We start from the raw sequence: 24,603 nt of genomic DNA, 5'->3' as shown, positions 1-24,603 counted from the left end.
GCACCATTACTGAAGTTGGCTAAACTGAGCTGGTTCACCCATAGTGGTAGGTTAAACACATGCAAATGAACAGAACAGCTCAGCTTGTGAGCAATAGCTTTTAATCACTCCATACTGTAACTAACTTGATTTTGTGCTCAGACCAAGTAACATGGGCTTCAGCATTGACTCACAGTCTCCTAGGTATTGTGGAAAGAATTCTCATCTCCCCCTAAGATTGCATGAGGTTGATGCAATTCTACAGAGTGCTGCTGAGCCAATACGTGTTAGATAATAGAGCACATCATGTCAGAGAACTGCAATTTCTGAGTCAGTTCTGTAAGCTAATTATTGAGCCAACAACCTTAGAACAAGGGAGAAAGCTGAGCTGTCACAGCTACAGCTGGGAGATACTCTATTGCCTCCTTAGCTGTTGCAGCTCTAAGCGTGACCTGACCTAACACGCCCATGGTTTAGCATATTATTTCACTATGTATAAAAGGCCACTGCTTTAAAAGATTTTAAAACAAACAAAACCCCACCAAACTATATTGTAAAACTACCTTCTCCATTTGACAAAAAGTCCAAAGCTCTCCCCACACAATCTCCACATTACTAACTGGAAACATTAGCTTAATCAACTCTGAATATCCCACATGCTATCTCAAGTTTTATTCAGGAGTGGCTTCACTTAACTAAGAATAAAGAACTGTAAGACTGTGTCTTCTAGTTACCTTTAAGTAGAATTTTGATATCTCAAATAGACGCTGGCTGCATGATGGAAAGCACTTATGATCCTCTGCAATTCCATGTTTCTGAAGAGTCTTAGCAACCACCTCCTTCAGCATCTTGGAAACAGATGAAACACACTCAGAAGTACATCCCAACTATTGACACAAAAAATTGTCCAAGGGAAGCAAAAAAGCCCAACACAGAAAACCTGACATTTTGTGATCTTGCCTGTCTTTAATCTATTGCCAAACGTGATCAGCTCACTGCCTGAACTGGAGCAGAGTTATTTAACAATCTATTTCCATTTCCTTCATTTTAAGAAATTAAGAAAATGCTTACATATCAAGGATCAGTGAACAGTCAAATGGAGCTTGGAAGATAAAAAAGATGTCAGTATTATCTTGGTTTTTTCTTCTCCAAAATAATATATATAAAATGATCACTTTTTGCTGTACTGATATTCCCTTGTTTGATGCATACATATTTAAAAAAAATAAAATCTGATACAAAAATCTCACTAGAAAATTTCCTCTGACATTCTTTACATCAGAGATGTTTAAACTCTGCTGTAGATCTGAATGAATCACACCAATTTATGCTTCCTTGGACTATTCCATCTTGCCTTTGACAGTACCTTAACATTCTTGCAGTGTTCTCCTTTTACCCTGGGATTAATTTAAAATTTGTATCACCAAGTCAGAAACAGTTTTGTGTATTATATTTTAGAAGAGGCATTCCTAATATGCACAGCTATTAATTAAACATTATTCCACCAAATCATTTAACTGCTATCTCAATTAATGGATTTATAGAAGAACTACGGGAATCTCTTTATTCTCAGACTAGTCTATTCCTCCACAATGCCTTTGACCCTTCCAGAACATATATCACTTTGGTGCCTTTAGGTTTTATATTAATCATCTATATCTCATAACTCCTATAAATTGCTATTCATTTCCACCTTTTTTATTCCTCATTGTTATCTCTCTCAGTCTTAATTTTCTGGACATGATAAAATTTGCTTTGCACACTTTTTCATTCTTTGCTTCTGCAGCACTCTCCTCAGTGCCTTCAGGATTTACTTACACAAATGAACAGAATGAAATTCAGTAGCAAATACAGATGAAGATAGTTCACCTTGAGTTAAAAATGTTTTACAAATCAAATCCCATGGAAAGAAGTTAAACAGCTCTTCTTCACTAAGAGAACAAGGTGGATTTTTACCCTCGTGTGTTTCTGGGATCTCGATTCCTTCTCTGGCTTTGTGGCCTCAGGCTCTGCAGCTGAGCCAGCGCTGGTGGCTGCTCTGTGGCCTTGGCCGGGCAGTTTCGATGGCACTGCAGCCACAGACACGGATCTCTCAGAGCGCTTCCTCGTCACAGCAACTGCACAGTGACTCCTGCTGCTTCCACTTGCCTGAGACAGGAGCGAGTCTGTACTCTCAGATTTGGTTAGCCTACAAAGAATAGTAAAAAAACCCAATAAAAATAACTTTCAGGTTTTTACCAACTCTTTTAGTGCCATTGTTTCTGCTAGAGAGGCTGCTGCTTTAGAGCAGTAGGTACTGAGCATTCCTGCAAACAACATCTGAAAACAGCAGACAGGAAGACAGGATTCTATTCTGTAAATTTTTTTGTATTAGAAGAACACTCTGCTGACTGGATTGGACTCTGATATGTAGACCCATTACACCTCTGATTAAAAACAGTCTAGAAACAAATTGAAGAAATCAGGTAACTAAGAAAATAAAACTCTTGGGAAGAGAATTGGCCTCCAGTCTTCAGATGATCAAAACGTCTTGAAACTATCACATTTCTCTTGGCCCTACAGGAATGTCACAACTCATCTTTAACTACAAGAATTTGGGCATTAGAATTCTACGGGAACATTGTAATCCTTGATCCTTCAACTGTAAGAGCATTAGTAATTCCAAACTCCAATTTACAAAATGTTAAGTATAATCACATCTTCTTTTATAACTATTCAGTAATCTGCAAAAGATATATATATTTCTAAAACCAGACCTCTGTTAAAGGCTTATTGTGATTAGAATGCAAAGGGTATCAAACTGGAAATAAGGAAGAAGTGAAGTACTACAGTAAAAAAGTGAATTTGGAAATAGTGTTACCTAGCAGCTATTATTCAGCAACAGAGTTTGCATCTTCAGAGTGAGGACAAGGTACAAAGGGAAATCTTAAAAACTAAACTTCCAGAAAAGACTTTAATAAACAAGGCTGACAGTAAAATTGAATTTTGGTAGGTCATCTTATGCCAGCAGTCCTTTGGATTAGAAATTCAATTATTCTGTTTGTACAATCCTTGGCTTTCTAAACTTTTAGTTATTCATTTGTAGTACAGGAGCACTGACTGTTTCAGTCCTAGACGAGGCTGTCATCTTTTCAAAGGCACTTGAGACTGCAAGATATAACCCCAAATCTGTAAATAAAGTGTGCCTGTGCTGCATGGTTTTAATTAATCTAATGCCATTGATGAGAAATCACACTTAAGAAGAAAAAATGAAACTACAGAAGAGGATTAAACAAGTAGAACATTTGTCTAGATAGCTTCACTGAAACATTTTGAAATGAAAGAAAAGATGCAGTTCACAAGAGAGTACTGAAACATTTCATGCTAAAGATTCATTTCATTCAGTGCATTACCTTTTCTTGGGATAAAAGTAATCCAGGTCTTTTGATCTGCGTTTTAGCCTTGATGTCTCTGTTTTGAATTCACTTTGTAAAGTCTCTCCATCAGGGACACTTCCAGGCTCTGACAAGACTGCAGGAGATGGGAGAGGACTCAAGACAAGTGGCACAGGGCAGCACTCTTTGGTGCAAGTAGTCTGAGTTTCATAGCGAATTAGACGAGTTTGAAGTTCAGCATATCCCACATCTCTCTCCAAGGCTCTTCTGTTATCAAGACAATATCTAAAATTGAAATTGAGTGAGATATCTGTGAGAGAAAGTCTCTGATTTATTACAATCAGGAGAACTTACTTCTGACAGTCATGTGAACTCCAAAACCTTTTTTCTTTTTGTTTGAACTGGTATACTGTTCTGAAAGACAACTCTTAACAGCCCAATAAATTAATATTTCCCTGATGGATTTTGCTATACTTAAGTCCAACTCCAACAAAGAAACTTATATATTATTTATATATTATTAACAAAGAATTATATATTATTTCTAACTCTTTATCCTGTTCTTATAAGATTTCCATTAGCAGAATTTTTTTCCTTGAACAAACTCTTCAAAATGCAACTTTTAGCTTTGTCTGAGATAAACACTACTGTATGAGAGATTCACATTTTTTAAGTACTAAAAATACAAAAAAAGTAGCACTTATCAAGCACAAGCTTCCTATTGACTACACTGAATAAGTGGTTTAATCAACCAAATCAACAGAACAAACTGTATTGATTACAGTGGGGCTGAAAGATAACAAATGAACAAGTGCTAACTCAGTGAAACATACACATGAGGTGACACAACATGTGTTTTAACTAACTTTTCTCTGTTATAAATGATTTCCAGGATTCCTTGCAAGAGAACAGTGTTTCATCGCCCAGTAACTTACTGTAGTGCAGGGAAAGGTAACAGTAAATCCTGTATTATTTCAGCCTCTTTGTTACAAATTGTTTTGAGCAGTGTGAGCTGTTGCTCAGCCCAGCCTTCAAAGTGCTCAGCAATGTTTCCTACTCTTAGGAATGCAAGACACATTCTTTACTTTTATCTCTTAAATGGAGGCATGTTAAATTGCCAGTTCTGATGTTTTCCCTTTCTTCAGAGTATTTTCATATTCAGGGAGAAATTAATTTTTCTAATAACTGGCTGATGAATCCATTTCTACAGCTGAGGATGACTTTCCACCAGAAATAATTTCATTATCTGGTAAGAGAGTAAGTTGTCTGAACTTAAAAATTTCAAGGTATTTAATTTTTCTTATTTATATTCTCAGTCCCCTGAGTAGTCACATACCCTACAAAGATTAAAAAAAAATCTATTTAACTTTAGAAGTTAAATTGCCATTTTACTCACTGCTTTAATGGCAATTGCTTTCTCTTTGCAAAACAGCATTCAAGTGTCTGGCACGTGTTCTTTACACCAAAAATTTGATTTAATCATAAATAGGAACAGCTTCATGTTCAGAAGTCCTGGTCCTCATGGTGGACTTCAGCCATCCCAATAATCTGTTGGAGGGCCAATACCTAGGACAGAGGCAATCCAGGAGGCTCCAGGAACGCACTGATAACTTCCTTCTCTGAGTGAGGTGAGGTGAGCTGCTATCTTGGACCTTGTACCCACCAAGAAGGCGGGAGTGGCAGGGAATGTGAAGCTCAAGGGCAGCCTTGGCTGCAGTGACCATTAAAGAGTGGAGTTTGAGATCCTCAGGGCAGCAAGGAGAGCACACAGTAAGCTCACCCTGGACTTCAGGAAAGTAGTTTGCCATTGACACCAAGCTCCGTGGCATGGTCAACACTTGAGGGAAGGGATCCCATCCAGACACTTGAGAGGTGGCCCTGTGCAAACCTGATGAGGTTCAACAAGGCCAAGTGCAAGGTCCTGCACCTGGGTAAGGGCAATGCCAGCACAAATACAGGCTGAGTGAAAAATTAATTAAGAGCAGCTCTGGGGAAAAAGATGTAGGATGTTGGTGTCCCTGCCCATGACATGGAGGCTGCAACTAGATGATCTTTAAGGTCCCTTCCAACTCAAACCATTCTAAGATAACTGCTACTCCTTGCTTTTTTGCAAGATTTTATCTCCAAATATAAATACAGCAGCTGGGCAGATGAAAACTGCATGTACCAAACACATCTGCCCCATAAACACAATACTCTTGTTACAATATGTTCTGGTCATACACTACCTCCCACTCTACTGCTTCCCTCCCATACTTCTGCATGTTGCCCCTGCAATATTAACATGCCAGGATCTTCCTCCTCTCCGCAATACCCAGGCCTCCCTGTGGTCTATATCTATCATCTTTTGCTAGGAGAAGAGGCAGAACAAGCTGTGCTGTGCCTAATTTGAAATCTCAGGCACACTCCTTGCTGAGGTTAGGCAGGGCAGGAAGATACCACATAGCAACAGACAACAGACAAGTGGTTTCTTCCCACATTTCCCTCTTCTACCCAGTTGCCTCTCTGTGTAACTTATTACAAATCTAAAAAGGCTAACAGGCTCATGAGTTGCTGTTTAGAAAATGTGATAACTAAAGAGATAGGAGTGCTTCGTTGCCCTAGAGAACCTGGCTAAAATTACCAAATATTAAACACAGGATTAATCAAACTATTTGTAAAACTGATAGGGAAAAAATACCAGCAGCATTGTTAGTCAATTCTGATAATCTGAAAATATGATTTTAGGAGGCAGCACAAGTTTGCACGAAAACTGAACTAACTATGGTTGGTATCCACTGCCCTTCTTAATATATACTGCAATAAGACTGTCTGCAGGGAAGAGTTACGCTTAATTATCTACTCCAGCATTTCTACAGCCTTTTTCCCTTTCTCCTCAATGTCAATATTTGTATTTTTCTAAACTATTTTTATACAGCTATATTATGTGACAGTTTGCCCATTTGTTTGCTTTGACAAATCACTAACAGTCCTAGCCATATGGATGCTTTTGAACATCGTTACCAACACTTGCCTGCTGGTGTTTCAGGTTCCCTGAACATATAGGTAGTAGCATCACAGCAGGTCTCATTAAACCTTTTGACTAGTCTGAAAGTGTCTACAATTAAATATCAAAGCAGAAACTATGTATGTACTTAAAGCATGTGCTTCCCTATGAACTTGATATGTACTAATTCCCTTGCCATTTTTAGTTCTGAATTAAAATTTTCAGAGACACTGAGAATAGATACAGCAGTACAACTGAGGAAAAGAGACCTTCAATATTTCTACATTACCATCAAGGCAGGAATGTTGCAATTTAAACCAGTGACATTTAAACCACAATTAACATGCCCTTAACATGTTGCTTGAAAATTATACCTAGACTGGAAACTAAAAAATCAATCTGGGAAAAGAAGCCAGGAAACTTACTCAAGTCCATGATAATGGCATCCAGCTGCTTTTTCAAAAGGCAAACCTCTGAGTTTTCGAGGAGTAAGCTCTGGTGTCAAAAGAAAGGCATTTTCACTGAAAGGAGAAAAACAAAGATCTATTTTAACCGGTTACCATCAGGATAAATTATACTTCCAAAAATCAGAAACAAATGCCTTGACATAGGAAGACCAAAACAGCATGTCCTGCAGCTAAGCCCTAGGATAAAGCATCAATGGAAAATTAAATCTGTATTGATGTGAGAATTTAAGTTCAACTAATTCCTACTGAGCTATTACTGTTACAGAAGCTCTCAGACATTGGTTAAGCTCTCAGATGGTTAAGGTCACTGCTCCAAACAATTTACCAATAAAAATAGGCAAATATCACAATAGGACACCTGAGTAGTAGAATGAACTGAGAGGAACTGGGAAGTCACCTCCCATTTATCAATCATGCACTGTAAGCAGCAAATTCCTTCCCTTTAGCTTCAAATTGTTGCCTCACCTAACACTCATCTTTCCCAGACTTCAGAACGAATGGCTTGTTTCTTGGGGTATTTCAATTCCAGCTAGTAACTCTCTGCAGCTAAATCATAAGAGTGTATTTGTTTGAGGGTACTTCAAGGCAGATAGAAAGATCTTGCTGCCAGATCTCAACATACCCTGACATTTATCTGTAAAGAAGGGAAGACACAAAGGCAAGATGTAACAGAATCTGAAACTTACACATTGCTTCAAATTTTATTCATATAGACTGCCTCTGCACCATTTCCACTGGAATAATCTGAGAAAAACATCCAGGAGAAATGTGATACTGAATCTAGAAAAATGATAACTTGGAACAACTGTCAGCCAAAACTGTAATCTATCAAACTTCTATCTAAGCTCAAACACGGAAAACAAGTGAACATGTCTTTAAATCACCAGTCTCTCTCAAAATCTCTTCAATCCTTCTGTTGGTCAGGAAAATCCTTGGGTCCATACTCACTGTTCTTGATCACCTACTGTGCAAAGCTCCTCATAATTCCAAAGAATTTAGTCAGAGCATCTGCCAAGGGAGTGAGCAGCTCAGAGTACAGTGTTCTGCGGGACTCAATTCAAATTCAGATCTCACTCATCTCTAGCTCAAAGCAAATCATTCAGGACACTCAAGGTATTCTATGCTATAGTGCTTCTCTGGAGGCTTTGGAAAAAATCAAAGACTAAAAAAATAGATGTTTTTAGTGAAAAATTATTCACTTCTTTCCCACACAACTAGTTGGAAGGAAAATATTTTAGCCTTAATTCTAAATCTTCTGCACTCATTACAAAGAAGGAGATTCTAAATCTTTACTGCATACTTTCTAATTTGCTTGAGTTCTCTGCTCAGAACACATTCAGTTTAGTTTCAGAACTTCAGCAACTATTTTACAGAAGTCTCAAAAATCCTACAGAAAATCCAAAGTACTACAGAACCTTTCCCTCGCACAGGCACTCTTATTACATATAATGAAGTCTGAAAAAGGATTAAGGGTTGTATCAAACAATTGCATCATAGTTTCTATTATTCAGTATTAAAACGGTCAACATATATAATTTTAGTGACTGCAAAGACCGTCTTGCCTACCTAGCAACAGTGTGACACACTGCACAAATAGTAGAGGTTCTGCTTCTACAAACACTATCTGATTCTTATAGAGTCTGGCCTTAACTCTAACAGATGTTCAGATCCTGAAAATTATTCCAGTAACTCCATGTATCTATCTTCCTGCTGAAAAAGCAGTGGTTAATATACTAATACTTACAAGGAGACACACTAAGAACGAATATTTGCAAAGCCACCAGAGTACGTAAGTTTCCTTCAAGTAGCACTTTACCACATAAAAAGCATGACAGGAGACAAACGCAGTTAAATAGGCTCAGCTATTTTCTTTTCTTATTTTGTCTTCCCACCTAGACTCCCCCTCCACTGAAAGAAATAACACCAAAAAAATTAAAGCTCTACCACAGTAGCCTCTGCTTTACTAGAAATACTCTTTTGGAAATGGACACATAAGGCAGCAGCAGCTTGGCAGGGCTCTCTCTACCTGTAACAAGTAACAAGTTTGTGCTTCAGGTGATGATTTTGTTATTTAAATGCCTAGGACCAAGATCATCATCTCCAGCCATTTCAGATTCTGAAAGAACTAAACAGCAATACTAACTGGAGACCAAAATAGTTGATTTCATTGGTAGGCATGTGATGTAAGAATGTTATAAATTCAAATCCAGTTTGGCCATTTTTTGACTGCCATTCCACCTTTATTTACATCCCCTTGCATCAGCTCTGAGTTTGGTCTCCAGTGGCTTTAACATGCTGATCATACCGCTTGGGAACTTGGAGTGGCTGGAGATCCCCCACAGGCAGCCCTTCTGGGGTGAAATACTTGAGCAGCTCTTTAGCATCCAGCAACGTCAGGGACTCCCGCTGGCTGTCTTTGTGCCCCAGCAATTGCTCAGGTGAATGTGCAAACAGAGGAACTCTGCAAAAAAGACAGCGAGCAAAGACCAATCTAAGACAGTTTTTTTCTTTTTTTTTTTTTTTATAAACTCATGGCATTTAAAAAACTATTAAATCATTGCTACTCTGGAGCAATTAAACTAATACCAGAGTGAAATGAACAAAATTGCTCCTTGAGAATGTTCACAAAAATGTTAATCATAAAGAACATGGTAATTGGTGCAAATTCTCTAAAATTCAACTGAAGAAAGTAATTTCTTCAAGAATTTAGAGCTTGATTATGAAATACAACATGGGAAGAAGATTATTCACCTCTTTTTTTCTATTTTTTTGACCAAAAATTGGTTCCCATTAAAAAAAATTGAAAAATATACAATATCTAGGAAAGGAACAATAAAGCCACTACTGCATGCAACCTTCCACTCTTCTTTTAGTGCCTTCAATCAAGAATGTCAAAGTTCTCCCTTTTTCCTCCCTTTGTAAGAAATACATTGTATCCTGATACAGGATAAGAAAGATGTTCAGTTCAGATTATGAGCAATAAAATAAACATCAACTATGTAACAGAAAAGTCCTTCAGGAATCTTTTCAACAGCTAATTAAAAGGAAGAACTTGCCTGTCTGAGAAACAAAAGCCAATAATAATAATAATAATGATGATGATAATAATAATAATACCACCATGAGAAAGCTAACGTGAGAATTTATCACATGCAGAACTCCAATCTAAGCCGTGGCCAACTATGGTACTTGAAAGAGAGAAATGGGATGGAAGTGACTCAGAAAAGGACAGCTGGACACTTGGTTCGACAGGTCTGTCAGCAGGGACATGAACACCAAAAACCATTAAGTCACATAATCACAGCACAAGCTGAGTTGGAAGGGACCACAAGGATCATTGGGTCCAGCTCCTGCCCTGCACAGCAACATCCCCAAGAGTCATACCATGTGTCCAAGAGCATTGTCCAAACTCCTCGTGAGCTCTGCCAGGCTGGTGATGTGATCACTTCCCTGGGGAGCCTGTTCAGTGCCCAGCCACACCTTGGGTAAAAAACCTTTTTCTAATGGCCAACCTAAACATTCCTTGACAAGTCTTACATAAAGTGAGAACTTGACTGAAATCAACGGGCTGTCTTAAGTGACACAAACATCTATGGGTTTCATTTGAACAGTACTGAAGGCAAAACATAACTAATTATAAATTTCAAACATAAAGCCAGTAGGCTCTTTGACTGCAAAATTACTTGATATATGATACCAACTATTGACTACTTGATATATGATATCAACTACTGACTATCAACTATGGATATATGATATCAGCTGACTATTTAGGAAATATGAGCAGATTAGATCTCACTGCACATGTTGACAAAAACAGCTAAATTATCTCTATTACTTAGGGTATATTGGGAGAAATACAAAGCTTTGTATGTTTTCCTACCATGGCTACTATTTTCTAGAAGTGGCATTTTGGTAATTTAGTTTTAGAACTATTACACTTTTAGCTATCTTCCAGTTGCATTTAGTCAATAAAAATCAAAACAATAATTCTTTAAATACCAAGAAATTATACCCTTAGAAATGGACAGAAAAATAGTTTTAGCGTTAAGCAATATTTTCTTTGAAAGATTATCAATATGTGTAAACAGTTTACACTATGGTTATCAACATATAAAGTTCCTCTATAGTAAAGTTCAATGGCTACTCCAAAGAAAATCTCCAGTATTTTATTATTACCTCATTTTTTGTTTGTTTTTTTCAAAGTTTTCCAAATTCTGAAGAACGTGTCTTTCTGGCCACTCCAATCGATTTGGCTCTATTAAATCAGGCTCTGCAAGAAATACATGTTGGATAACCCTAAATAAAGAATCTTATTCCTCAAAGAAATAGATATACAGTCCTTTATATATAAATATTCCTCAATGCATATCTCTAAAAGTATGTAAATAAAAATCTATCTGGTGATGCAATCAGAAATGTTTTCTGGACAATTTTTTTGTCAGGGTAGAAAAAGGAAATAGCTAATGCAAGGGTAATTTCAGTTTGCAAAATAATCTTAGAAAGCTACTTTACTTTTGCTTCCATGTTTTTCTCTTTTAGTAAAAAGACTTTACTCCTTTTAGTAAAAGATTGATGACCAGTATGAGAAAACATCCAAAGAAAATAAACAGCATATTTTGTAAATAAAAACACTTACCACAAGTCACAGTGCATGACCTTGTTTTATTGCAGACCTTCTGTAGAAAAGGTTTAGGAAGACTAGTGCTGCACAGGTCCAAAAAACATTCTCTTGTGAGTTTTAATAAGCTTTTAAGCTCATTGGTAGAAATAACTACAGGCTGCTTGGTCAATTCCTTTCTCTCTATAAAAGAAAAAATAAAAGGTCTCTGCTAAGTAACAAAGAACAGGTACCTGCTAAAAAACAATTACACAAGAAAATCTCTATCCAAAACCAGTAACACAAGTAAGTTAACTTGACACTTACCATTGTACCAGTAAGATACGGGAGGTTTATTCCAAAGACAAGTGAAAAAACAGCAGTGAGAATAGCTGAAGTCACATGTGATTCACACTTTTACAGTCCTTTAACTTCTGGATATATGCATTTCTGAGTATATCCAGGTTTGAATCCCCCAGAGACAATCACCTGGACTTGCTGAGACTAAAAGTGAAGGGCTCCAGTAAAACTGATAGCCTGTTCTGGTCTCTTTGGTCATAGTATCAAGGGTCAGGTACTTCTGGTATGATTTAGGACAATCAGTGAATCCCAACTGCTCCTACTCAGTCTCTCAATGGAAACAGGTGACCCACTCAAAACAAACTAAAACACAAGCTCTAAAGCAGGCCCAGCCTCAGGACTGAAGCAGACAGGAATCTGAGAATGACTAAGTTAGCAGGGGGTGTGGTGTGGGAGACAAGACTACTCAGAGAAATCTTGTTTTCTTTAAACTGCTATTCTGTTAATGATAATACACTTAAATCACCTCCACAGCATGTCATTTTCAATAAGCCAGCCAATCTCTCTGAAGCATTTTTTCTTTTAATTGAGTCTCTTTAAGCAATGGACTTAAGATGAAAAAATATCAGGACACTCAAATGTACTTCTCTGCAAAGTCATAAAAATCTAAGGAAGATGGTCCTTCCAGTTTTTATTATGAATGATGCATCATGATAAATCTAACAAATCTCCAATGCATGGTTTTCCTCTGCTGCTTAAGACTTTTCAAAGAATAAAATTTTAAAAAACTGAAAAACCCAGACCAGAACTCTTATTTTGGTAGAAGACATATCCAGCAGTAAAGGATTTTGGAGAGATCATCACAGAATTGTATAGAATTATTTCAACGCTATGCTCAAAAATTCAGAGTATTCATGTAACAACCACCAACACTAATTCAGTGTTCTATTTTACATTATCTGACAGATAATCATGGATGTACTTCAAATTTTAAAAAGAAACTTCTGCTATTTCTTCACAAAATGATCAACACACTTTGGTTGTCAACTTCAGTTTTGTAAGGTGAGCCATCCCATCCAATTTGAAATAAAGACATTTTAAATACTAGTTTGCGAATTACCAGAGCTTTCCCATTACTTACTGAGATACTCCTTCAAGGCAAACACTTGGAGATGAGACAGTTTTGTTTCTCTCTGTACAATCTCTTCTCCACAATAGCTTGGCAGAGACTTGATAAAGTCAGAAATAGGAAAGCCTGTACAGATTAGGAGAAATTTTTATTACAAATCTCTCTTTGGAATCATTACTTAATAGAAAGTTTAAACATGGGAAACATAATCTCATATTCAAAAGAAACAACCAGACTTTCAAGTATGGCTAATAATTGAAGAACCAAACAAATTAATTCCAATTGAACACCGGGAGGATAATTTCAAAGAGATGCCTGACTAGTATTTCTGAATTTCTATACAAAACCAGTATAATGACAACACAATTAACATGACTAACATTTAAAGAAGGTAAAAAGATCCTAAGTTTGATACGAGGAAAGGAAAGTTTTCTCCCAACATATGGTCAAGGACTTTCAGTCTTCTGACACTGTACTAATGGGATTTTAATTAGGATAAATGGCTGAATAGTCAGTGATACCATACACAGATTTATTTCAATAATAAGGAATTAAGTGGATAAGATGCAGGTCACTGTGCTCCTTTTCTCTGCCATTGTTATTGAAACAAATAAAGGAGTTAGTAGAGTTATCTGGTAGGTGTAGTTGTAACATGACAACTGCTCCATGATAAATGGCTGCATACCTGCTCTTCCCTAGTGGAGCAGTTAGGATAGGAGTGCCAGCTCACACCCTAAACCCTCTCTAGTAACATGGACATTGGCAAAGGGACTGAAGGGGATAAAACTCAACTTGTCCACTGCCTTGCAGCTTTTATTTTAAATCATCAGTGAAACAGGACTTTCAAGATATATTTACCTAGATTTTTGGCATGGGCTGGTCAGTCTTTACATCAACAACACACACTTTCTAAACTTTAAGCTTTCATGAATTTGTTTTGCAATATTACCTGTATGTTCCTTTACAATAAACGAATTTCAACTAATCTCAATTATGAGAAATGACTGACAATAACTTTGCATAGTCAATTTTAAAAATTTGATAGCAGTAAATTCTGTGAATAAATAAGCTCTTACTATATTTTCTTATGGATCTGGAAAAATATTCTTAAAAGACACTTTCATAAAAGATGTAATATTCCTCCTTGTTTTCTCCCAATATGACATGAGTGAATAAAAGGAACTTAGGAAATTTAGAACTTACCATTTGCCTGCACTCAGACACTCATTAATAAAAAAGTGATTACTCTTACCTGACTCTGCTTCTTCTGCTTTTGCCTTTAGCTTTCCATTTACTGCAGCAAGAGTGGCCATCCCATTGATCTGGCCAGCTGAATGAATCAAGGTTGCTTTACAGCCTCCAGAGCCGTTGCCTTGTATCAAGAAATAATATCGGCAAGATTCTCCTTTCAGTTCAATTTCTGGAACTTAACAAACAAGACATAACTGGGAAACCCCCTCAGGAAAACATCTTTAAAACAAACTATAATCCACCATCAAAATTCTTTCATTTGCTTTCTTCTGTTCTGTGAGAAATCTTACTAACCACCAACCAAGAGTTCTTTACCTGGGCTAAGTAACAGGCAAACCTTTCACTGCCAAAGTTACATTTTTACCATGAAACAACAAAGAGAAGTTTCTGTTCTGCTGGGTAAAAAAAGGTCTTTTTGCATACGTGCGTCAAAATAATGTAAGTGTTCAATGGACAAACATACAACTGTAGAAGAAAAGGAAGTATTGTACACACTCTTCCCAAGGACACTGCATTATTCATTAATAAAAGCTTCACTCCCTGCTTTACCCTTGTGCCTGGATGAAAGATAAAGACATTCTATTTTTGAACACTGGCATATAGTATGGAGTTTTGAAAGTAAATTAATGTGGTACCTGACAGTAACAGTGAAAGGATGGGTTTGCTATCTTTTCACACAGAAAAAAATTTATAGCACCTTGGAAGACATAGTACATGAAGAAGTATTCGTTACCTTGATTGCTAAGTTTCAAAAGTCAAATATTTTAATTTCCTAAGATATTTGCAGTACTGTCTCAATAATTAACTCTACAGGAACATTTATTAGTATCATAAATTTTTATTAGCAACAAATAATATATTCCTGTGTTTGTTGAAAATTTATAGTTGGACATGGGAAAAGAGGGGAAACCCCACCACTTCAATACATAAATTTAGAGAAAGAAAAAAGAACAATAAAGAAAAAATATTCCAAAAACATTGATGTATTGTCCTGTTTCCCATGTCATTTGAAATATATTCCTTTTCCAGTTTATCTTGGCATCTCAAAGCTGATTCCTCATGAGTAAACTTTTATTTTGCATTTTAATTTTAGCATTTAAGAACTACCAATACCAAGAATTATACCTTCCCACAGATGGAAGAGATTAAGGATTCACTAATCCTTAGTATAGTCAGATCAGTGGTAGCCACTAAAATATCAACAGTTTTCAATTAAACAAGAAAATACATTTTAAAAGCCTTGTTTCTCCTTCTATTGTAAATTTTACTCAAGATCCTTAATAAGAACCTATTGTGTATTACTGATCACAAAATAGTTAATACTTGTACAAAACCTTTCAACTGGAGCAAAGGACAAATATCCTGCAGACACTGGGGATTCTGTGCTCATTTGACTGCATCAGTAGTATCTCTCCAACAAATACAAATGCTGCTGCTGTGACCAGCTCTACACCCTCTGTAATATACATTCCAAACATGCAGAGATAACTTTAAATCTATATAATGCTGATGCCGTTTGGGTTTTGCCTTTTTGCTTTTATATGTCCTCTGTATTCTTCACACATGTATTTGTAACTCTGTCAACTATTGTATTAGTAGCTAGTTTTCCCAATACTTTTCCATGGCCTTTCCCTAAGCAGAAAGACAAAACAAATTGCAGAGCTCCAAGCCCCAGCAGGTACAAGGCCCCATGCTATCTTGGTTCTTCCTGAGAACCAAGGCCCAGAACAACTCTTCAAGATACATTTTCATGGACAAAGTACAACTAGTGCTGAAGGGGGACTCCAGAGAAGGGGTTTGACCTTGGGGAAATTACATTACCACTTGTGTTCCTAAGTGCTTTTTATCAATTATGCTAATTTCCTAAAACCTATAAATGTACTCACCCCTGGGAGGGTGGGCTTTTGTGGTCATCATTCCACAACTGCCTCTGAAGGCCTTCATTAAAGATCCTCTTTTATATTACCTCTTTGCTAAAATTATCTCAAGTTTCATTTCCAGTTTGGGAAAAAGGCAACACTGCCAGTACCCATTCCATAATTAAGCTTCTGTCCTGTTATACAACTCTTCATTTTTTTTCAAAAATACATATACAACTTCATATACAACTCTCAATTCTTTCCTGCCCCTAAACCTGAAAAAATATAATTTACCAATATGAGCCATCCTCATCTGCATACTTGTTTAAAAAATTTCTTAAGTTGGCAACAGAAATAGTCACTGTTCCTTGGAATCTACATTAATTACATATTAGACTATGAATAAACAACGAGATTATGAAAGAAGGCAAAATTCAGCAGTTCACTGTGTCCTAGACACTGTGTACATTAAGCATTGATGTACCACCAAGTTCCTTTTAACCTGATGTTTTCAAGTGCCTGCAAACCTCACAGTCACTGCTTGTACAGTGCCTCCACTTGCAGGGCTGACTAAGAAACTTCCCCTGGCCTTGGTCTGCACTGATTCTTTTCTCCCACTTTCTGAATCAGATTTCTATGCACTGGCACAGGGTGTGAGAGTCAGCTGCCATCACTGCAGCCCTACAGGGAGCACGTTCTCAACCACAGGTTTAGCAAGTGAATGGAGGCAATTCAGCACTTCTTAATAGTCTGTATTTTCCCAGGAAGAGATTGAAATTAAATGCAAATGCACTGAACAACCTCTGGAAATGCTTAAACAAGAAGGGAAGTACCTCAGTGAAGCAGACTGGAATTCCATCTGCAGAAGTAAACCTCTGTGCCATGGATTTTACAATCACCTTAGAAAGATGTGTGGAAATTAGATCTTAACTGACAGATAGGACACAAAAATGGTTTAAAGGATATGCCTTGTTTCCCCAAAGCTTGTCATAATGTTACAATTTTTCTTCCTACAAGTTTGCATAGCTGAACTTGCATTCATCAAATCTTCTTGTGTCAATGAAGATTACAATCACTGACTTCATTTCACTGAAGTTAGAAAGAGAATCTCAGAAATGTACAGAAAAAACTCACCATATATACATATATATATACACACACACACACACACATATATACAAAAGACACGTACCAGAAATGACCTTGGGTTTCTTAGACATATATTCCTTCCATTTCTTGGTGCTCAGCTGGGCAGGAGAGGGGATCACTACACTGCTTACATTACATGGCAATGTAAATAAAGCTCCCACCTAAATAAGGAGAGCAAATATAAGACATGCAATATTAGTAAAACCTAATTTACACTTCATTCTTGAGCTACTGATTTAACATTACTTCAAATCTAGTTTAATTGAAGAAAAACAGCTCCACTTAACATATCTGTCATTCACATCAATCAAAATGGAACTGCATTTGACACAAAAGCTGTTAAAATTGTGTTTTCTTTTTGGTCCAATTGATAGATCATTAACTGCTGGATTTCCATTTCATACATAAAAAGCTATTTATTATGTATTGCAAGTGTCTCCATAACCTGGCTACAAATGTTTTTGCACAGCAGTATCCAGAATGAAAAGAGAACTCAAAGAGAATAGTTGGCATCAGTGACACTGCATTCCTATGAAAAAAAATTCCTTTTTTTGTTCCTTCCTACATATTACCCCTCTCCCTTAACCAGATACTGCACTATGTCTATGTTTCTACATAGACTTCAGGCCAATAAGCACTAACAGAAAAATTGCAGAAATATTTGAATACTCCAGCAATAAAGCAATGCTATTACAGGTATTAGAAAAGCTTACAAACGTGCAGTATTTCCAGTAGGAGACTGAAAAAAATCCCTATGAGAAACTGTTATTTTCAAAATATATTCAATTCAACATGTGCAGATTCTGAAAAGTAACCTGAGAATGTGTTTTCACTGTTTGGGCTTCTTCTTTAAAAAGACTAGTAGAAATGTGAGCCCTTCGACTGTAAAAGGTGTATGACCAAGTGTTCAGTGTTCTTAAGTAAGGTGAAGATTACCTGGGATATTTACCAATATAAAACCATTTTAAAAGATATTTTTGGTACAGCATTAGAAAAAAACCTTTTTATTTTCCGGCTAAGCTAATGGAGAATGGAGTAGCAGGGGAGAAAAAGAGTTACTAAAAACCCAAATAACAAACTGAAAATGAAACATACAGCTTGATAATGGGATACCATCTCCACAGGAAACAAAAAAAAACATATGTTATTCATAATAATTATATCACCATTTTCAAAGTGCAGGTTTTGTTTTGAATGCCATAGATTTATTTTATAAACACTAAAAATCTTTCCTAAACAAGATGTATTACCTTGTATGTAAAGGTGATAGAATGTTCAGGAAAAACATCTTCAAACTATTATTCTGGCTATGAATAATCTCACTATCATTCCAAGGCAGGGGAAGGAGGGAAAAAGTAGGAATGTAAATGTTTAATGAACTCTTTTTATCCAGAATCAGAATATGCACATATAAAATAAAAAAGCTTACCATTTCACAGTACCTAGATATATTTTGTAGGCTGCACACATGCCTGCCTTTTGCTAAAAAAATCAATAGCTCAATTATGATAGCACAGAAATTATCTGTCAGGATAGGATTAGAAAATGTTTTAGGAGATTGAAACGTAGCAGAGATAAAGAGAAAACTGTTCAGTGGGTATGTATAGCATGGACCTTTGAAATCCATTTTTGCTTTAGAACTAAATATTGAAGAAGCTTAGACAGAGGCTAGGTTTAAAAATATTATTCCCACAACTTTTATAGGCAATACACATACCTTCATTTTTCTGCTATACATAAATAAAAAAATTTACCTTGCCAGAGAGAAAAGAAATCTGGTCTAAAAGCAGTGTAGATGTCTCCTTGGTATTCTTTCTTGACAGGCTCCTGAACAGAACAGTTTAAGGAATCTCATCTTCACAAAGAACTATGCACCTCTATTTTACAAATCAGGTTACCATCATATTTGAAAGAAGCACTGCAAGCATCTAGATTTTGATACTACAGTATCACAAAACATAAAAAACTCACCTTTACAGATAAAGTGATACTTGAAAATGTTATATGACAAAATACCCCACTGACATCTCTATTCTAGCCTGACAGAAACAGATCTTTATATATTTAAAATCATAGCAAGCTTATACATCCTAAGGTATTATTGGTACACCAACACTAGGACCAAAATACATACTTTTAGAAACCAATAGTAATATATCTTGAGATCTCTGCAGCACACACACTCAAAAGAGAACTCCTCTGCTAAACCTTGCCACACATTTTGCCACTGCACAATAAAAACATGGTCTGTAAACAAATGTTCCTATCTTGTGAAGCATGCTACATCCATTCAATAGAAGGGCTTGAGGCTTTTTTAAAATTACACAGAATAAACATTTCTCTATTATTTTCCCACAAAGATCATGCACATCAACAGACAAATTATACGTGCAATAGTATCAACACATGGGTACTGCTAATGTAATTTAAATTTCAAAATTAAAAAATCCAGTTGTGAAGAATCACTATGATTATTTTGTCAGGTTAGCACGGAATGAGCCCTTGCCTATGCTCATCTGTCTGCTGCTTGCATGGGTAGATGCTGATCTTTTTCTTTCTGCTATAGACAATTATCAGTAGTAGTTTAGATCCTTGAAAAAAGGATACAGCTCAAACTCCAGATCTGATATAAAAATGGAAGGTAGATCAGAGAGCACCACCATCTGTAAAAATTCCAATGCAGGACCATAATAATGAAAAACCTGAAAAGAGATCAAATAAAAACCTAAATATATAACACTATACAGGATGTTATATCAGCAGAAGTTCCTCGAGCATTTTGCTGGAGGCATTACCCTTGCAGATAACATCTGAAAGAGGTATAAAGCAATACAAAAACATTTCACAACACCACACTAAATTATATTAAAAAAGAGGAAGGTTTTGTTGTTTTTTTTTTTTTTTTAACAAATCTGATTTTGTAGAATGTCAACAGTGGGCATCAAATGAATTCTAACTCTTACCCAAAATAAAATATGATCTACCAGGAACGGACAAATGCAATACAAAACGCACATGTTTTAACAATGAAAGTAACAAACTCCAATTTTCCTAACACTCATTTTTGTTTTCATTAATACATATGATTCTGGAGTTCCCATCAATTACCTGCTTCTAGTAGAAAACATGAAACAGCAAGAGTGTAAAAAAACCAAACTCAAACTTCTAAAATTAAGTGGGAAGGGTTAGATAAATACAGAATTCATATTTTAACTATTTTGAGTATTAAACTGAACAAAGTCTTGATTTCTACTTGAAAAAAATCTGGTATTGTATTCCTAGGAACAAACAGGTGAAGTTTTAAGAACCATTTTTGACAACATATATGTACAAAAGTAGTACTCCTCAATTTTACCCAATCATTACTTCTACACTTAACTTTTGCTTCTAACTAAGGTTTCCCCAATTACTAATTTTCTCCAGAAAGTAAAACAGATGACCTGTAAAACTCCAAGAAAGTTCAAGAATAATACTTGCTTCTGGCAAAGTATCAGTATTCCTCAATTGCCACTCCTTTTTAACAGCAAAGCAGGACCTTAAATTTGCAGTCCTGAATGTCTTGGCTGAAGTGCTCTTTATACAGAATTCTGGAAAATCTACTCCCGATTCAAACTGGAAAAAAAACAAAAAGACAATAAATGTGTCAAAAAGAGATAGAAATTATTTCTCGTTAGCCAGTTAGATGTGTTACTACTTTTAACAATTAATATTATTTTTTATTAGATCTGTAAAACCAAGAAAAAAATTCTAGACTTACATAACCAACTACTCAATCTCAAACCATAATACTGAAAATGTAAACAATGTCACAAAGCTCTCAGGTTTTGCAGAAACACTAGACACAACTTGCAACAATGAGTTACAGTTACATGACAATGATTTGTGATAGATACAAAACAATCTAATTTTGAACAGTAATTTTTAAGAAAAATATTTCAGAGGGGAGAATCTAGATTTCTGAAGTTCAGATCTTGATGCATTGATCTCACTTACCCTTTCATCCTGCCACCCACCCAGACACATCACACATTACTTTGAATTACATAGTTGAAACCAAATTTGGCTTAGGGCATAAAATGCACTGCAATATAAAAGCTTTAAGTGAGGTACACAGGTGTTTTAAAAAATAATCACTGTAAGAATAAAATAGAAGTTATTTTACCTTTCTTTCCCACATCTGAATCTTTCCTCTCCAGAGCTCATTTAAATCAATAATTTTCATTATATCATCTGATGATACGAAGTCTGCTGACAGATAGTCTGCAATCTTTTGCCAGCTACTGTAAAAATATTGAATTTAGCATTACAAATAAACATGCAGTGCAGTTTGACTGAATTTACCTATGACCTCTTTGCACTGAACAATCTTGTAATCTTGTGTATGTCAAAACAAAGTCTTATAAAAGCTTTATATTCCACAAAGTAAAAAATATTATAGAATTGGTTGTTCAGGGTCTGTAAAGGAAGTTGTTCATATGCTCCATGAAAGTGACAGCTAAGAACTTTGACAGATAGGACTGGCAATAGCAAGCTGCAAGCACAGCATAGTAATGTTGGGTGCTAGAAGCTGCAGCAAAGCCTGGCAGCCATCAATGGGGTTATCACTGGTCTGTCCAGATGGTTTGTAGTTAACCCTCTAAATGGAGATATGACTGCAGCACAAGCATTATCCAAATTCAACAAGAGAGAGAACAGCTGGTGTCTGTGGGTTCTGCTGGCAGTCTGTCTTCTAAGGGAAATCAGCACCCTCAACAGAACAGAATAACTGAACTTTCATCAGAGATCTTGTATACCCAAATAATCTCATTTTACATAATAGTCAGCAGAAAAAGTTCTTCAGGCAAAAGCTGGTTCCACAAGATGATATCAATGAGCACTGAGATCAAGTGTTCATGGAAGCCACTGAGAACTTTCTCATCCTCCACATACCTCAGGAAATACTGTATAGTAGATATATTGCTTATTCTATCCAAGGACTGAACATTCATCTTTTTAAACAGTTTTATTAATTTAGGATTAAGCTTAACCATGAAGCAAATTTCAGTCTTTTGGGCATCGAGGGGAAGGAAAGTGGAGACCTTGCCAAGTTGTTCAGTATCCACACAATCATTCACTTCAAGGGATAAAAACCCCAAATCACTGTGGTTTATATGGTGAGATATATCATGGCCTTTATATATCAATTAGAGGAGGACAGTAAGTAAATTACTGGAATTGACTTCAACTTGAATTAATAACTCAGTAACTCTTCATACTAACAGAATCTTGAAAAATATACAGGAAGTAATAGAGCATTTATACTCATTTTTCAAAAGGGACAAATAAGGCACTCTACTTTTCCTCCCTGAAAAGTAATAGCAAAGGTAATATAACATTTAAAGTAAAACTAGCAGTAGTATGGCTTTATTTTAAATAATCTGGAAAACTACAATCAATATACAAGTTATCCCATAGCATAATACCACATGAAAACATTGTATGCACACTGAACCCATGGAAAGGGAAAATATTTTACTCTTTGCTCCCACAGAAAACAAGAAGTGCAGAGGACTGCCTTTTTTGACTGCTTCACTGGTTAGGACATGCATTTACAATAAATCAGGATGTTTAATTCCTCCCTTCATACAATAACAGACAACTAATTTATGTATTTTCAAAGTAAACATATAAAGTACTCAACATGCTGGTTTTATTTCAACCCACTGACCTATGCTAACACAAAGCAGAAGTGACCTTGTTTTAGCCCTGAAATAAATGCCATACCCTTTGGTATCACTTGCTGCAACAGTGATCTGTGCAGAGTGCCACTCTCTCAGGTGTTTCAGGGCACCAATAGCAGGTAAGCAGTCCTTTAACTTGGGTCCATCACATTCAACAGCCTGCAGGATTACATCAACCATTGCTCTGCCTATAAAACAGTTGTGTATGATTCAAATATCATGATTCAGTAAATTTTTCAGTCATTTAAAGATAGAATAATATTGGTTATCATTGATTGCACTAAAACCAGCAAAAAGATCAAGTAACTTCAAGATTTAAAATACTTTTCACACATTTTAGCTCATCTCTTGCTGCTCCTCTTAGATGAACACAAAATGTTGCACCAATCCCTCTGTGACAGTGGTTCTGTCGATTCTTCCTCTCACTCAGCACTGATAGATGAGATTTCTCTCTTGTACAACTAAGCTTTGTTCTTTTCCTACCTTTAACACTCTAAGCTGCTATTTTTCATTCTTCTTGAGTTCCTTTGTTATCTCAAATCAACTTCTGCGATATTACATAACCCTAACATGCAAGGTGATATGTATATCCAGTTTACAAAATCCCAATCCAACAGTTGTGATGTATTTTCCTTCTCATTTTCTTGGCTCACAAGCAAGCAGCTGTCAAATCAGATGTAACTGTAACCTGATATCAACATCTTCCTTTTTTAAAACAAGAACTTTCCTGTGTTGAGTTTTGTATTGCTTACTGTCTATGATTACTTTTGTGCCATTTCAGATAGATAAATTTATTATATAAATAGCTACTTTAAACTCTACTGAACTACAGCCTGCCAAAGAAACAAGCAGCAAACTAGTCCTCAAGCTGATCTGCAATGCTGACCATGCTCAAGTTCCTAAACTATCTTCAAGAGCTACATTAAGTTAATTCAGCTACCAAACTAAAATTTTCTGAACTTTTCCATTCTCTATGCTTTTACCAGACGAGTTTTTAGATCAGTAACTAACAAGATAAACTCCAATGAGATTGGTTATTAAAGACAGATTACCTGGGGCAGGCAATTTATCAGCTAATTGATGCAGACTTTCAGCAGCTTCATCATAGATACTAAAAATGAAGAACAAATAGTTACAACTAATGAATGGTACATGATGTATCTTATATATTTAAAACTCTGCACAAATATACCTAGGCTATGAGAAATCATCTCCTTTTTTACTAAGGCAGAAGTAGGCCTAATGACATCAAAATAATCTGAAGTAAAACTGGAAGTAGGATTCAAGAGGAACTAGCAAGAAATTTTTGTACATATAACGGTAGCTGTTAGGAAACTGGTCCGTTATCCTATAAAAATTCCCCTGTAAAAAAATTAAAGCTATGCTAAACAGAATAAAAGTATTCTCAGTACTAGTAGGGGATTGTTCGTAGTTAACACTTGCTTTGGTAGTAACTCTCACTTGTTAAACTTTCTTGATCCCCTTGGGTCATCCCTGTTAGAGGTCAGATCACTGCTCTTTAAATAAAAATAACCATACACATACTCAGTCAGAGACAGTGATTCCTGACTGTTACTGTCATCTTCCTCAAAATTTTGTGTGGTTCCCAGGCTCTCGTCAATGCTTGCTTGGTAAGAGTCTTCATTTTTCTGTGTGTCAACATTTATTTCCTCCCAGTCAGAACTGCAGAACTAATCAAACAAAAAGATTTAAATAAACAAAGAGTTTTGAACATCACAGTTTTAGCTTGTTCTACAGTCAGGCAGATGGTTGAGGAATTTATACGCTA

General features: G+C 36.1%; 1 protein-coding gene across 1 annotated transcript in view; it reads right to left on the bottom strand.

Annotated features, from left to right (window-relative positions):
* The window catches only part of MTBP (MDM2 binding protein), a 29,173-nt gene that overhangs the window by 2,851 nt on the left and 1,719 nt on the right, over positions 1-24,603 (bottom strand). The window contains exons 4-20 of the mRNA XM_053954062.1: positions 24,360-24,505; positions 23,867-23,925; positions 22,858-23,002; positions 21,257-21,374; positions 20,572-20,706; positions 19,702-19,796; positions 18,849-18,921; positions 17,138-17,255; positions 14,088-14,261; positions 12,848-12,961; positions 11,446-11,610; positions 10,986-11,079; positions 9,112-9,267; positions 6,765-6,860; positions 3,372-3,638; positions 1,936-2,167; positions 714-827 (exon numbers count right to left, since the gene is read on the bottom strand). Of these exons, the coding sequence (XP_053810037.1) occupies positions 714-827; positions 1,936-2,167; positions 3,372-3,638; positions 6,765-6,860; positions 9,112-9,267; positions 10,986-11,079; positions 11,446-11,610; positions 12,848-12,961; positions 14,088-14,261; positions 17,138-17,255; positions 18,849-18,921; positions 19,702-19,796; positions 20,572-20,706; positions 21,257-21,374; positions 22,858-23,002; positions 23,867-23,925; positions 24,360-24,505 (2,301 nt within the window). The remainder of the gene's footprint in view (positions 1-713; positions 828-1,935; positions 2,168-3,371; positions 3,639-6,764; positions 6,861-9,111; positions 9,268-10,985; positions 11,080-11,445; positions 11,611-12,847; positions 12,962-14,087; positions 14,262-17,137; positions 17,256-18,848; positions 18,922-19,701; positions 19,797-20,571; positions 20,707-21,256; positions 21,375-22,857; positions 23,003-23,866; positions 23,926-24,359; positions 24,506-24,603) is intronic.

This window comes from Vidua chalybeata, chromosome 1 (assembly GCF_026979565.1).
Source record: "Vidua chalybeata isolate OUT-0048 chromosome 1, bVidCha1 merged haplotype, whole genome shotgun sequence".
NCBI classification, from domain to species: domain Eukaryota; kingdom Metazoa; phylum Chordata; class Aves; order Passeriformes; family Viduidae; genus Vidua; species Vidua chalybeata.
The sequence above is the reverse complement of the archived record's forward strand: the minus strand, read 5'-3'. Positions and strand labels throughout refer to the sequence as shown.